At 32.6% G+C, this 16,062-nt stretch overlaps 2 protein-coding genes across 2 annotated transcripts; one reads left to right on the forward strand and one right to left on the reverse strand.

Annotated features, from left to right (window-relative positions):
* Window positions 1-923: 923 nt before the first annotated feature.
* Window positions 924-7,046, reverse strand: PSD1 (phosphatidylserine decarboxylase 1). The gene is made up of 12 exons (XM_011033603.1): window positions 6,628-7,046; window positions 6,260-6,348; window positions 6,070-6,123; window positions 5,865-5,930; window positions 5,562-5,622; window positions 5,294-5,403; window positions 4,940-5,193; window positions 3,866-3,972; window positions 2,595-2,662; window positions 1,905-1,982; window positions 1,697-1,819; window positions 924-1,433 (listed from the first exon to the last, which is right to left on the reverse strand). The coding sequence occupies exons 1-12, from the start codon at window positions 6,788-6,790 to the stop codon at window positions 1,272-1,274; spliced, it is 1,335 nt and encodes a 444-aa protein (XP_011031905.1). The 5' UTR covers window positions 6,791-7,046; the 3' UTR covers window positions 924-1,271.
* A 5,766-nt stretch (window positions 7,047-12,812) lies between these two features.
* Window positions 12,813-15,936, forward strand: LOC105130888 (Oxidoreductase family protein). Its single transcript, XM_011033615.1, has 6 exons — window positions 12,813-13,077; window positions 13,172-13,507; window positions 13,581-13,745; window positions 14,985-15,119; window positions 15,423-15,520; window positions 15,622-15,936. Exons 1-6 carry the CDS (start codon window positions 12,886-12,888, stop codon window positions 15,821-15,823), a joined length of 1,128 nt encoding a protein of 375 aa, XP_011031917.1. The 5' UTR covers window positions 12,813-12,885; the 3' UTR covers window positions 15,824-15,936.
* The last annotated feature ends 126 nt before the right edge of the window (window positions 15,937-16,062 follow it).

A 16,062-nucleotide genomic window follows, 5' to 3' on the forward strand; every position in this document is an offset into this window, starting at 1 on the left:
AATATGCATTCAACTTCAAGGCTTTAAATTTTTAATTGCTATATATTTATGAATAGAAAGAAGTTTTGTTTTTTTTAATTTAAAGGCAAGAATGTTATTTTACTATATATTGAAAGGAGAAATAACAAAAAAAGAAAAGAAAAGGAACAATACATTTTATGTAAGCTTTATAATTTTTCACTTTTAAGGTTGTTGTAATTTCATTATTTACAAAATAAGGGAAAGTCTTGAATTATCCTTGATCAAATTCAAAACACCTAAATGGTATTTCACCCTCAAATAATAGCATAAAAGGGTTTTTTTTTTGTTAAAGGTAAAATGATAAAAACATTATTTGTGTCCATAGTGAAATGTGTACAGAGAAATATTGTTTTTACAATCCCTTCCAAATTGTTTTTTAGTTTATTCTTTTTAATTGTGGGATTGTTACAGAATGGATATTGGCTTTTTTTTTCAAAAAAATTTATCAAAAGATCAAGTTTTCTATTTATGTTTGAAAAAAAAATATTAACATAGAAACGGGAGATGAAAACCTTAAATGATGCTAAAAGACCCCTAAGGTTTATGTTGTTTTCGTTAATAGAAATCGGAGTTTCGCTATTTAATAATGTTAATTTGGACGGACAGGTTTTACGATTTCAAGGGCTCTGTATCTGATTTTGGTTCATTAATTAATGTTTCTTTTTGTGCTGTAATTAAGGTTTTCTATGCATAAACTTTGCTTTTAATTTTCCGAATTCATGATTTTCAATGTGTGGAAGGACGTCGTTTAAGATGCATAAATTATGGTTCGTAGATCTCCGAATTGATGATTTCAGATTGGATAGAAGAGAGGGATGCTGGAACACTACTACTACATGTATCATCAATGATGATGCTCAATACCTTGTTGTTTCTATTGGAAAATTTGGACATTTCCCGAATTTGAAGAAACCCAAGCTAAAACCAAATTATCAATAATGTAATATGATAAAATTAGAATCAAACAAAAATGTGACCAAAACACAGAAGAACCAGTACTGTCCTTACAGTCGAACCCATGGAGTGAGTTGCTTGATGCCTAATGGTGCTTGAACGCACAACCTCTAGGATATAACCGAGTTTTTTCAATGACCATCAAAGGTGCTTCAGGAAACAAAAATTGAGCAGTCGAGGGCTTCAAACCCCGAAGAAATAGGGTAAGAAATCAGTTCGCCACCTTCATTGATGTAGAATTTCTATACAAACGCTTGCCCTCTATTGTCAATGTACCGCGCGCGCCAAGCTTGTTCCTACAAGTCATGCCACCTCCCCAAAGCTTCCCCAACACGCACTCTATCTCCACGCCTGATACTGAACCTAAACTCCGAAGATGAATCCCTGTTTTGTAGCATTTTCAATGTGGGGGCCTGGAACACGAGCACCACTGTCGATCCCAAGTTGAAAGCAGCCACCTAAATGGAGCAATCATTGAAACCATGAAAATCATCATCTTCAAATGGAAAGATTCAGAACAATCAAATTCTCATGGTGACTATTATGCCTGTTCCATCCTTCCCATACAAAAGCACAGGTCGGGGAAAAAAAAGGATTCCAATTAGCTAGGTTGAAAAGAATGGAAGAAAAAAAAAAATTGGGAAGTGGTGCACCTTATTTAATCATAGCTGTACTACTTGCAAGGATCATTCTCAAAATACAATCCATATGCATTACTAACCTCAGCCCCTTTCTTGAGACTTTTACCAACCCCTTCAAGTGCATATACTCGTTCATCTGGAGGTTCTGAATTCAGTATCTTTTGCCTTCGCTGGTTTGTTTGAAGTTCTGGTTCAATGAAAAGCTGTACAACATGCAAGTTTGGACTAATGTCAGCTGAAGGCATCCCATTAGAGACACATTAGATTTCTGTTATTGTGTTGCATTACCTTAATTGACCCAATATTTGTAGCACCAATTGCAGCAATAGCCATGAATCCTCCTTCCCACAAACCTTCAAGCACAACCTGATAAGAACAAAACAAAGGCAATGAATGAAACCCCAGAGACATCCATGAAGATGAGGAGAGGGTAGCTAAGCAGAGCACACTCGAGACTAAAAAACTAGAACATGCAAGAAAATTCTGTCAGGCTATTTTGATCAAGCCTGTAAACGGAGCTACCACAGCTAAAAAGGTTGAAAGCTTACCAATATGTGCCAAATGTGGGGAAGTCGTAGATCATGGAGCATATTGGCACATTACATAGTAACAAAAGATGTGACCAACATATGGAGAGAGAGTGAAAACACCCATTCACAAATTCATGCAGAAAAGATGTGTTAGGCTCTGGTTCTTTCTATCAAGCAACTGTCCAGTAAAGTTTTTGTTAATTTTTAATTGTGAACATAAGAATCAAATTTCCAATACATATATAAATTATATGCAAAAGAAGAGCTTTATGGCATGATGTAGCTCTTAACCTCTCCTCCACCATCTTATATAACATTCTAAAACTTGACAACTAAATACCTCCAATCCAACAAGATTAAGGACAAGCGTAGAAGATTAAAAATAATATTGAAGCAACTACACTGTCAAATCTTAATGTTAAGTACAAAAGATACAAATCAGGATTACCCTTTCATTCTGAACATAAAGATTTCTGATGGTTCTTGTAGCTCGTTCATTCACAGGAAATAGATGCCCTACATAATAACTGAAAAATTAGCAGCATAAAGTCACATTAATTATATATTAATGGAATAATAGAGACATGCGTGAATATCCAACAAAAAATTTTGACCACGTATATCACAAATTGCACAGGTGCAAACATGTTCCTCCTTCTGTACTTGATGACTGCTACAGCTATTTAGACAAATTTATGAATGTGCACCTCTAGCACCAAAACCAATCTGTTTCATGTGCCATAAGCACTAAAAGATTAAAATCCTCCTCATACTCATGGTAATATGCTGGTCATTATGGCTATCCATCCTCCTGTTACTGATTGTTGCAGCATCCTCCCACAGGATGCCATAATGTGCAATTTGAATCTTTGATTGATGTCACCAGTACAACCCAAGCAACTGCATTTAGCACAGTTCCAAGAGAATTTGACCAGAAAAAATATTTGCCCATTGATCTAGTGAACCTATTGAACATAAGCTGATCAAGGTCTCTGAAAAGAGAGAAGGCAAGGCACCAAATTAGAGTTCTTCCTATTTCTTGCTAGGTGTGAATTTCAAAACAACCTTCTTGAAAGGACCGGTATGTCATATGAAGCACTTCACAGTGACTAACAAATAGAAGGCACTGGACACACTACAAAGACATGATTTGTGATTTCTCATGTGTGCAAATATATCAATACAATGCCAAGGATTTTATCTCTACAGCATTCCTGATGGTAGATAAGCTGCCCTCTCTCCCTCTTTCTTCCGCACTGTAAATGTGCAAAAATTATTCTTCACCATCCTTTTGCAATTTTCAAAGGGACATTGCTGTCATGTTCTCCATTTTCTCCATTTTATATCACATCTCATCAATTAAGTGTGAAAAAAATATATCTTATGGAAGCCTAAGCAACCAGCAGATTAACAATTATAAAGAATATTCTAATCAAGAGAAGAGAAGCGAATGCAAATCTAATTTGAAGGCCAAACATAATAAACAATGACACAAAGTAGCCAAAAAACTGAGTGTCCTAAGCAGAAACAAGGCTAATTGGATTACATGAAAAATGCCAGCAGACAAGAAGCACAATAGATTGATAACTATAAAGAACCTTCTAATCAAAAGAAGAGAAGCGGATGCATGTCTAATTTGAAGAGTAAAATTAATAAAACAATAACACAGTGTATCCAAAAACTGAGTTATGTAAGTAAATAAGAGGTTGATAGGATTACCTGAAAAATGCCGGCGGACAAGAACATTCCAATCAGCAGGTGAGTGTATCAGATGATAGTCTCCAGGACTCAAGTATATTACACAGTAGTAGAGGCCTTTTGCTGGACTGCAATCAAATTTTAATGCATGCACCAATTTAACATTTGTTATAGGATCATATTGTCCATGTATAGCAGAAAATCTGACGGCGAAAGGACCATAGAGCTTAACATAAAATCAATCATCTTCTGCAAAGCCCAAAGCATTAACAGGAAACCTTGATTTCAAAATCCTGACCGCCCCAGGAAACTTCATGCAAGAAACATGGTACTTATTCCAGGTTGCAATAATTTGGAGAATTCCATATGCATATTTTTTTTCTATTCATGGATGGAACCATCAACATTTATCGAGCAATTGAAAATGCATCAGAGATCCGTAACATTTGGGTGTAAATAAGAAAAAAAAATATGAAAGTCCGCTAGCATCTTCTGTAGCTAATGATGTCACAACCTAACAGAAGATCTAAATGCATTGCATGAAAAGTGCAATACAAGCATCACGCATATTAAGAAGCTCCACTCAACAAAGTTTTAATCTCGAAGATGTATGAAAGCCAATACCATATTCCATGTGACACTATAAATTTAATATGCATTTCAAGATTTTGAAATCATGCATAAATGGTAAAGGCATATTTCTGGCACAGAGGCGCTTTAGGAGTGACAACAACTGAACCTCTTCATATCTGTTCACTATTCTTAGGTTCTAACAAAATTATTCATGGATTCTTAACATTCCCCATCTCAATCCCGAATCCCAATGGCATTTTCTCATGAACAACATAGCTCCTTAGCTAAGATTTCCCATGAAATCTGGAAGTATAGCTTCATTGAATTACAAAGAAAATAAATTTTGTAGTAAGAAAATATGGCTATATTAAACGTATTTGCAAATTCTAGAAGCATGATATCCATTACTTTTAGGTTAATCTAAAGAAATGTTCGTGATAATAATCCATGTCAGTTTTGCGATGAAAATTCAATACATTTACATAAAGTGGGAAAAAAGGAAACATGTGAGTATGTGAGTACCATGCTGACACAGTGTCTCTGATTTTAGGAGAAGCCAATGAAAATCTCCACCATGACTTCTTGTTCTTCTCTTTGAGATTTCCTTGCTGTTCACTACTCTCCTTGTGCATATCCCCTTCAGTTATCACAGGAAGCAAGTTGCTAGCACCAAGAAGAGAAGAAACAGAATAAGAAAAACCTTTGACTTGCTCAATCATAGTCCCTGAGCCTTTCAACTCTCCAAATCTTAGAACAGTACCATCCACAGGACTAACCTGAAGAAAAAATCAAACATATACAAGCAAGTTGTAAAACAATCAGCAATTGAAACAGCTTGGAAAACTAAGATGCCACAAGAAGCTTGTTACCAGTTACCAGACAATGTGGGTCAGGGTCGATGGGCCTGGAACCTTCTTTCAAGGTCCGAACAAAGAATTCCCGTAAAGAAGCATAGTTTTCAAGAGGCAGAGCTACTTCTTCTAAGTCTGATATAAACACAAGCTTAGAAATTTTCTCATATCCTTGTTTTTAGTTAACAATTCACATACTCTACAGTATCCATAAAAAAAATAACAACAAAACATGGAAGAAAGTACAGGTATCGATCAATAAAAGGGAGCAGAGAAACAGTGAGCAATCATACTTGAATGGAATGCACGAGCCCATGCTCTATGAACATGTGGACGCATCCAAACAGGAAGTTCCTGAAATTTTGTTCCTTTAGCAAGTCATACAGAAATAGCAAGCACCAATGCTACTGTAACACAATGGTGAAGAAAGTGATAGGGAAACGAGGAATTTGTGTGGTCAATTCGAGGTTCTTTTTTCTTTCAATCAGAGACCAGGCTGGGCAGTGCATAAAACCTATTCCATAACTGGATGTGTTGTTATAATATCAGAGGTAACTAGAGCCTGCAGCTAAAAGAAAAGGGTGAAGAATACTCACCACACTTGTCAAGGAACCGAAAAGTCTAGAAATGGAGCGTAAAGGTAACATCCTCAGAAATGACGCCTGATGTTGAGAAAGTAACAGGAATTAATAGAATTAGATATGAAATCACAGAATCTGATAATCGAAACAGATGTAACCATAAAAATAAAAGGTTAAAGTAAAAAAACTTAAATTTCAGGTCATTATATAAACATATTACTTTATGATCAGGTTGGAACTCAAACTCAATTCCTTTCTCCCGCGCCTCTTCGACCTGGCATCAAGAGGGAACGAATGCTGTAACAAAGAGTGTATAGATAAAAGATACCATAATGATACTCAAACTCTTAAAGAGCATGAACTAACACATATATTTGTAAGAAATAAGTAAAAGAGAGAGAATAATATACCTTCTTATCATCATAAAGCCGACGAGCATGAAGAGCACCAAGCATGAGTAAAGTGGCCACGGTTGCACCAGGTACCAGAAATATATTACCTGCACGACCATGCCCCCAATTAAAATATACCAAATTATTCACTGTAAAAATTTGTGACCTCAAGAATCATTAGTTTATTCACTCTCTCTCGGAAAATTACAGTTCAAGTTAGAGTATATTTTTATAGTTCCGTCCAAGCAACCTTAACAACTAGCTAACAAGCTAAACTGCAAGAGGGAGCCAAGATACTTAAAATATTAATAATTGACATTTTCCCCCTCTCTTTCTCCTCAATTTTCTCAAGAACAACGGGAGAATTACTCAGTCAATTAACTAACCTCGGGGATTTTCACTGCTTCCATTGAAAGAAGCACGTACTTGAGATGCTGTTTGGACCCTTTTGAGAAGCGAAGTGAAGAACTGGCGTCGCTGATGGTGTTGGTGGCTCAGACGTAAGGAGTGAGCAAAAATAGGGAGTTTGTTGGAATACCGGAATTTCATTGTTGTTGAATTCTTTTGTTGGCAGTGATGTTTGTTCTGGTTAGGGTTTTGTGGAAGCTCACAGTGAAGCTGATGGTTTGATGATGGATGATTAAACGACAGGCGGCTGTTTTGACTTCGAAAGGAAGGGGGTTTCCTTTGTATCCGTGAATTGGCGCACACCGTTTTCGCGCTCGCTGGAAAATTTAATCATTTACTAGCTTGGGCCCGCAGGCAAAAATACTTTCCCTTTGCACAACCCATACAATTTTACCATTTGCTTGGTGTTGAGAAACTCAATCGCTCTAACTTTATACATGTCATCCTGTTTCAAAGTAGAAAAACTAAAGAGTCATTCGTTGTAATGTTCATGCATGTAGCAACTCACCTGTGGAAAAAAAAAAAAACCACCCATGTTAGTTAGGAAAAAAGAGAAATGGATGTGTCTATGTAGTTTGCACTGGGGTGAGAAAAAAAACTAGAAAATCGATTTAATTGAGAAAATCAAAAAATTACTTGAAAAAAATTGAATGGATAAAAAAATCTGATTAAATTAGTTAAAATATTTAAAAAAATATCCAGTTTGGTTCAGTTTTTAATTTTGATGTGTCTAAATTGATCAATCCAAACTAAATCAAATTCATCAGGTTTAGGAATGAAAAAAATAAACCAAGCAATCCAAACTGTGAACTGCCTCCTCCCATTATTTTTCCTTTCAACAACCCTAGCAACCATTTATCTGCTTTTTTTTTCACACAGCTACCCCCTCCCCTCTAACCTTTTCAATTTTCATTCACTCCACAGTGACATAGCCGAACCTATCTAAAAAAAAATGGCAAACTTAAGCAAAACTCTAGAAGAAGAGGAGAGAATTGTGACTCCTACCAGACGACCTAACAATACCCTTAGAAAATCCATTTGGATTCGAGCTGGTTGTACCCCAAGACAAAGTCGCTGTCTACCAATCCAAAAGGGCCTTGGTATGCTCTTCTTTAATATGAATAATGGGCTTGGTTTCATTTTCTTAATTTTTTTTTTTAAGATTAATGTGCGTATCCGGCCAGCTTGAGCGTGCCACGACTAATCTCACGGGTCCTGAAGTTAACAACCATGTAAGCTTCCAGTGGTCATCATATGAGCAACCAAGGACTCGAACCTGAAACCATAGAAGGAACAAACTTCTTAGTTCCAAGTCTTTACCACTTGGCCACCACCTAGATAGTTACATTCTCTTAATTTTTTTGCTATAAGTGTACGTGGATGAAGAAAGATTGATATGGATTGGTTTTTTTTATTATAATGCATGACACAGTGAAGAAAGGAAATGCAGACTCGAGAAGTTCCCACGGGTTATAATCTTGTTGTTCCTGCAAAGCTAAAAACTAAGTCTGTTATGAGGGGAATGAAAGAAAGAAGTAAAAGCGGCTTTAGAAAAATAACCGTAGGTTTTTTCAGTTTTGAACCTCAAAAACTGGACGCAAATCAAATTAAAACTGGTTGGTTTGGATCGGTTCTAATTCGGTTTAGATCTTTTTTTTCCTTCCAATTTAGTTGTTTTGATTGTTTATTAAAGGTAAAAACAAAACCGAATTGAAAATAACCATTCTTAAGTTGCACAAAAGAGACAGTGGCATTATAGTAAAAATATGCATGTGAAATAAAAAACAACGTCCCAAAAAAGAAAAAAGTTCAATTGGCAGTAGCATGAAAGGCCATCAATGAAATGCATTAATTTGCCGCAGCAGAGGGAAAAGGCACTTCAGAAATCAACATATAAAAATGAGAAAATAAAAAAGCACTGAAAAACAAACAATATCTTATAGATGATGTTAAATCAGCTTGTATCGTGAGAATTGTAAACCCAGACCTGAATTTTTAGTATTAATTAAAATTCAAATTTAACCTGAGAATATTGTAGGTTAATTAAAAAAAATAAGAAGATATTGAGTAGAATGAAATGAGTTTGAAAGATTAAAATAAAATAGATAAAAAATGATCAATAAATAAAAAATATAGAAATACAAATATAAATTAAATATAAATAATATATGAAAAAAAAAGAGTACAATAATATAATTTAATGAAATTCAAAATAATCCAGCTTCAATTTAGCATAAACAAGTGAAGTGATGAAGTCTAGAAAATATTACCCAAAAAACATAAAAAAAGAAAAAAGAGTAAAGAGTAGATATATTGGAAATTAATAAAATAATAATAATAATACTTATTATTATTATTATTATATCCAACCTTGAAGGGAAAGAAGGAGATAATGACAGTTCTTCGTTTTCTTAAGCTTAGGGAAAACTAAAGATTTAGGGGGAAAGGTGTAGGCTTTTACTAGAATAAACACTCGATTACTTGAAATTAGAAAAATATTTAGTGAGGGAAAAGTAAGATATTAGAAAGAAAAAGTTGGAGAGGTGACGGAAGAAGAAGAAAGCTTGGAAAAATTTCGATTGATTAGTTTTAGAAGTGTATATTATTGTCCGGCAAAGCACTCTAAGCTAATTTGAATCAATTATCAAGAAGTTTAATTGATTTTTAAATTTTTAAATTTAGGATTCTCATATGAAAGTAGCATGTGAGAGTAAAGGGTTTTCTAGAATTGTCGCGGTGGAATAATATTTAAATGACTTAAAAATCATAAGTAATTGAATTGTTAAATTAAGTTTTTCTTAATGTAAAAAAGAAATATCTAGATATTACTAGTATTATTTTAGTAAAAATACTAATAGTGTGAAAGTTGATCTAATATAATATAATTGACTTGATGAGTCAAAATGCAATTTTAACAACTAATAACAAACATAACCTGAATTGTAAAAATTCAACATAATAATATTTTTTAAAAATAATTATTGAAATGACAACAAATTGAATTGTTACGGGCTAACTTAAGTTAATCTATCAAATTTACAATCTAAATCACGAAATTATAGTAACTCTCATATAAAGTAAATCAAAATAAATTATAAAGCTTAATTTCCAATCAATTTAGTGTTGAGCAATCAAATTTTTTAAAAAATAAAAAAACTAGTTAATTTGCTAAACTTGTCATGGAACTGGAATAACTTCATTGAAAGTTGAAAGTAGAAAAAAAAAAAAAGATAACCTAAATCAACTCGGTTTAGCTTACCAGACTTGCGTTAGGATAATAAAACTATGATTACCATACAGAAAGAAAATTAAAACAAATTATGAAGTTTGGTTTTCAATATACTCATTATTGAATAATTTTTTCTAAAAAAACTCAATCTAAAAACAGGACACAATAAAATAATCCAAATCTACTTGGATTAACCAATAAAAAATGTGACCTGAGTTATAAGATTGGTATTATCTTATAGAAAGCAAACTAAAATAAATCACGAAATCTAATTTTTAATTAACTCAATCTTGAATGATAAAATTAAAAGTATATAAAAAAAACTCAAATCAATTAGGTTAATCCGCTAAACCTACTACCCGAGTTACAAGACAGAGATAAACTCATTAAAAGAAACTGAAATAAATCATGAAATTTAATTTTTAATTAACTCAAATCTCAATGTTGAAGGATGAAATTAAAAAAAAAAGACTTGAATCAACCAGTCAAACTCGTGACATGGATTATTAAACCAAGCTAACCACATTTAAAGCAAACCACAATAAATTATAAAAATTCAATCTTCAATAAATCAAATATTAAAATAAAAAACAAAAATAAACATAGATTTAAAGAAAAAATACTGTTAAGATTAACGGTGTTTTGTGATATTTATTTTATTTTAAAATTAATGAATTAATTAAAAATATCAAGAGATTTTAAAACTCTGTTACATATTAGGAGTCATGGGATATCATACTGCTTATTTGATTAAAAATAAATTACTCTGGAAAAATATTAATAACAAAAACATAAAAAGTTCATGGGCAGATATTTGCTAAATTATATTTTTTTCACTGTTGTTTGTCTATTTAATACACTAATTTGATCCAAACAGTAAAGCGATATCGATGTAAAAGATTTTAAGAAATTTTTTTTAATAAGTTAAGAAAATTGAATATTATGTTTAATAATTTTATTTTTTTAGTTTATTTAGAACTTTTATTATTTTTTTTATATTCACCAGTTTTTTAATTTTTTTAGATTGGTTTTTTAAGTTTATTTAATTAATTGAAAGTCTCTTCAAGAGACAAACTATCTAAGAAGAAAATATTTAATAATAAAATTTTAAATTATAGTTTTTGTGTTGTGGTTATAAGAGCAACTCCAATGCGCTAAAATGCATTTTCTTGCTCTAAAATACTATTTTTGCACTTCTCGGTAGAACAACCAAAAGCAAGAGAAAATATATATATTCGTTGGTCAACGTTTCTTTCATTTGTTTCTCTCTTTAAAAACAAAACAAAAAAAGAAAATAAACTAGCAAATCTGAAAGCCTTGTACCTCAGCTTTTTTGTGGTTTGAAAAAGCAAGAAGTAATTATCCTTTAATTAATTAATAATATCAGCTATGCCCTTGCTCTGTTAATTGCAAAATATTCATATAAATAAATTTTAAATTTAAAAGTTTTAAATTCAAACTTAAAATTATATATTTTAACTTTCACACCATTTCATTGTTTTTATATTTAATTTTATAAATTACTCATTAATTATATAATTAATAACATCATGATTATATTATGTAAAAAATAACTAGATTAGTTATATAATTATATTAAACTTAATTTAATATAAAATATATTAAAATATAATTCATTATTTTAAATGGTTTTTTACCATTGAAATGCACATAAACAAAAAGACTATATTTATATTATTCAAAAATTTATCTTATTAATTTAGCTCTTTAATATATCATCTTCCATGCTTTAAAAGTTGATGGTAGAATGTGACATGCTCTTGGAGTGGGGTGAAGAGATTCTCTCTTAAAAAAGAGATATTTTTGAATTGATGATAAAATATATATAAAGGTAAATTATAAAATTAATTTGTTGATTAATAGTGATAAAGTTACAAAAATAAAAAGAATTATTTGATTAATTTATGGAGATGAAGAATAAAAATCTCGGAGAATCATTAAGAAAGTGATAATGGATTTATTGTCAGCTTTGAAAACTTGTTTACGAAAAAGACACTTCTTAATAACTAAGATGAATATCATAAAAATTTTAATAATTTTGTTTATTATAAGATAGATATAATTGATATTTTTTTATCAATTTATAATATTTATTTTGATGGTAATTATGTTAATAAAAATAACATAAATAATGATAATAACAATTATGATAATCTCATCAATAACACATATAATATTACATATAATATTGCTAGAAAATACATTTGAATAGAAAACATATTATATCTACGATGATTATACATTTTAAGTTATATAAATTGTCTTATAAAATTAGGCTCCCATAAAAAAGAAATTTATTTTCAATGTTCTTCCAACACCAAAAAATAGTTACATATCTATAATATTATATTTAAATATTTATATTATTTTTTATAAAATAAACTATATATGAATATATGATATAATAAATTCTTTTTTTTTTCACCATCACATTTTTTATATCTTTTTATTTACTATATATGAATATATGATATAATAAATTCTTTTTTTTTTCACCATCACATTTTTTATATCTTATTATTTTCTTATAAATGATTAGATAATTACATTTAATATTCTATACATGCTAGATAAATTTTAAAAAAATAATATGGGATTTTTAGTTTATTTTTCATGGCATAGTCAAAAATATTTTTTAAATATTTTTTATTTTTTATGATATTATTAAAATTTTAAAAAATAATTTATTTTTTAGAAATTCACAAAACTATTTTCTAAAAAAAAAACTATTTTTCACAAACGATCGCTTCTTTTATTTGTTAAAACCAACATGGTTGCAATTGGAAGAGCTCAAATTAACAATACGAGTCCGAGATCATACTAATTATTCTTTGAAATATCTTAAGTTTAATAGTAATTCAAATTAAAAATAAAATAGACTTTTTTTACCTTATATTTTGTCTATATGTCTCCAGCAACAAGCTAGAAGGGATGGTGTGGACGAGACAGGTCAAAACAAACGAAGGAAAAAAAAAGAGCCCAGACCATGGCTTCAGTCGAGAATGATGATAGAGTGAAGTACGGAATCGTGGGAGTGGGAATGATGGGGAGAGAACACCTCATCAATCTCTACCATCTTCGCAGTCAAAACGTTAGCGTTGTTGCCATAGCTGATCCTCATGTTCCCTCCCAACAACTAGCTGTTGAATTAGCCCAATCATTTGGTTGGCATCTCGAGGTATTAAAATCAATGATTACACCTCATCTGTCAACTAATGCTAATTATCACCCTCCTTTCCTTTGGACTAACATTGAAGTGACTTGAATTGAAGGTATTTTCAGGGCACCGAGAGTTACTGGACAGCGGACTTTGTGATGTGGTGGTTGTGTCCAGTCCAAACATGACTCATTACCGAATCCTCATGGATATTATTAACCACCCAAAGCCCCATCATGTTCTTGTGGAGAAGCCGTTGTGCACCACTGTTGCTGACTGCAAGAAGGTAGTTGATGCTGCTAGAAGGAGGACAGACATGCTCGTGCAAGTTGGACTGGAGTATAGATACATGCCACCGGTTGCTAAATTGATTGAAGTTGTAAGGGGTGGAGCTGTTGGGCAAGTGAAAATGGTGGCAATCAGAGAACATCGGTTTCCTTTCCTGGTTAAGGTAAATTAGGCAACTAGTTTTTTGAAGTTACTGTTGTAGTAATTTAGTGTTTCTGACTACTGATTTTGATTAGGTTGACAATTGGAACCGGTTCAATGCTAACACAGGGGGGACTCTGGTGGAGAAGTGCTGCCATTTCTTTGATTTGATTAAGCTGTTCGCGGGTGCGAATCCTGTTCGAGTTATGGCTTCTGGTGCTATAGATGTTAATCACAAGGATGAAGTATATGATGGGAAGGTAAGTTCATGTTGGTGGTAATTTGATAAAGATATCATAATTCATATGCCATATTTGGATAGAAAGTTGCAATGCTATTTATGGATCTATGTTTTATGGGAATTTATAATGCTGCCGGACTTAGACATGCAATTCAATCGAGCTCTCTTTTAAATTTTTTATTCAAATGCGTAAGCAATCTCCTTCAGTATATTAACCTTTTTTAAATGAGAGTTCAAGTCTAACATGGAGTGGAACTTAGTCTTAGACCTGGGCTTCGGTGGCTGACAGGTAAGAGCTTTAACCATGACATGATTACACAATTCGCTAATTTTGCATTTTTGGAGCACTTGGAAGTTGGCAGTATGAAGCTGGATTTGCTCAGTGCATGTGTCTCGTTTGCGAAAATCCAGGAGTTATATTTGAGCTAATTCCATAATCCGTATTAAATTTTATGTTTTCTGCTGTTTTATGATGCTTAAGAATTATATTGCAATGGTGGCTGATCTCTCCAGCGCATTTATTTACAATAAAAGAAACATGAATTTCATGCTGTTTACATTGAAGATATCCAAGTCATTTGACAAGCATTTTGACTTGTTAGCTATGCCCTTGAGGCCAATAAACTTGGCAGTGTACAGCAGAGATTCATTACGAAAAGTCCTGGTTAGCCACTGAAGGGTAATGGCTGCATGATTATGGTCTATGGGCTCAGTTATGCCGTAACATTTACAGCTTACATTTTCAATTAGCACAGTTTCATGATTTACTCTCATAGATGAGGCTTGGAAATAGATCTATGGTCACATTCAGCTACAAAATGCTGAAAATGTAATTGCTTGTGCTTTGATTGTCCATTTGATTAGGACTAGTTGGTCAAACGGGATCCTGTCTGAATATTGCTGACTGAAGGAGGAAGGGCTTTTCTGGATTTGCATACCTGAAATGATGTTGGAATTGAAGAGAGACTTTCTATACGCATATCTGTAATTAAATAGGGATTGCTTTTTATCGTCAGATCATGTTTGCTAGTTTTTCAGCTATTTTTGCTAGATCATTGAATTCTATCTAAATGAATTGACTGTTCTATCTATGAGTGAGTAAAAGCTCGAATCCAGGCACATAGCTTTTTTGGTTTGGTGATTATTGACAGTTCGAGCTCTGCAACGCTTGATCTTTCCTTTCACGGGATTTAATTCCTTAAAACCTTTGGAGCTGTGAATAACCCCGTGTTCCATTGATAACCTTGCTGTGGTTCAGGTACCAGATATCATTGACAATGCATATGTTATTGTTGAGTTTGACAATGGTTCCCGCGGGATGCTTGACCTTTGCATGTTTGCTGAAGGCAGTAAAAATGAGCAAGAAATATCTGTTGTTGGTGATATAGGAAAGGTACTTCTGCATGCACACATATGCTTTAGCTTTATTCATGCAAGAGAATGCTGATCCGGCACGCGCGCTCGCGCGCACACATATATATTTGCATTCACCATCTCCCTCATCTATAGGCAGTCACCTCTTTTGCTGCTTCATAATGTTTGGAAGATTCCATTATAAATGACTTATTCAACTGTATTGTCGTTTTAATTTTAACATCCAACAGTTCCATTTTCTTGTATTTCCAGCATGCTGCTCCATTCTTGGGCATGTATGCAAGTCCTTCCACTCATTTTTTTCTAACTCTGTTTGTTACAGGGGGAGGCCTTTGTCCCAGAGGGTTTAGTGCGTTTTGGTACTCGCGTGGCAGGAAGGGATGGTGTACAAACATTGAAAGCTGAGGATCGCCGAATTAAGTGAGTTTCCTCGAAGTCTATATGTGAAAATGCTTTGGATTATTATCTACGAATGTATCAGGCTTCTTTTCAGTGTGTTTCTAAATGAACTTGTTTTTCAGATATGATGGGCTGCATCATGGATCCAGCTATTTGGAACACCTTACCTTCTTGTCTGCAGTTCGAGCAAAAGGTGAAAAAGCTCCTGCAGTGGATTTGCAAGATGGGTTGATTTCAGTTGCTATTGGAGTTGCTGCACAGCTTTCCATTGAGAAAGGTCAATTTGTCACAATTCAGGAAGTCATGGATGAACATTACGGCTAAGCCAAGATTGTCATTTAACATGGCACGGAAAATGCAATGTAAATTTGAAATTTGGATTGTAAAATTATAACTAAAATTTTTAACTAATTATATAGATAATTTTAGCCAAGTAATAAATAACAATATGACACAATTCAAACAAAAATAAAATAAACAATACAAAAGTTCAAGCATTTTAAAATATATATTTCAACTAAAAATTTATAATTTAACTTAAAAATCCTTAATTTTACTAAGTA

The sequence above is a fragment of the Populus euphratica genome, unplaced genomic scaffold (genome assembly GCF_000495115.2).
Source record: "Populus euphratica unplaced genomic scaffold, PopEup_1.0 scaffold43.1, whole genome shotgun sequence".
NCBI lineage: Eukaryota > Viridiplantae > Streptophyta > Magnoliopsida > Malpighiales > Salicaceae > Populus > Populus euphratica.

Excerpts from the sequence above, each read along its gene's own strand:
- PSD1 (XM_011033603.1), bottom strand. The coding sequence starts at position 6,790 with ATGAAATTCCGGTATTCCAACAAACTCCCTATTTTTGCTCACTCCTTA. Across the intron at positions 5,194-5,293 it reads ACCCTGACCCACATTGTCTG|GTTAGTCCTGTGGATGGTAC; the intron begins GTAACTGGTAAC and ends TTTTTTCTTCAG. Across the intron at positions 1,820-1,904 it reads CAAATATTGGGTCAATTAAG|CTTTTCATTGAACCAGAACT; the intron begins GTAATGCAACAC and ends CATGTTGTACAG.
- LOC105130888 (XM_011033615.1), top strand. The coding sequence starts at position 12,886 with ATGGCTTCAGTCGAGAATGATGATAGAGTGAAGTACGGAATCGTGGGA. Across the intron at positions 13,508-13,580 it reads GGTTTCCTTTCCTGGTTAAG|GTTGACAATTGGAACCGGTT; the intron begins GTAAATTAGGCA and ends GATTTTGATTAG. Across the intron at positions 15,521-15,621 it reads GCTGAGGATCGCCGAATTAA|ATATGATGGGCTGCATCATG; the intron begins GTGAGTTTCCTC and ends CTTGTTTTTCAG.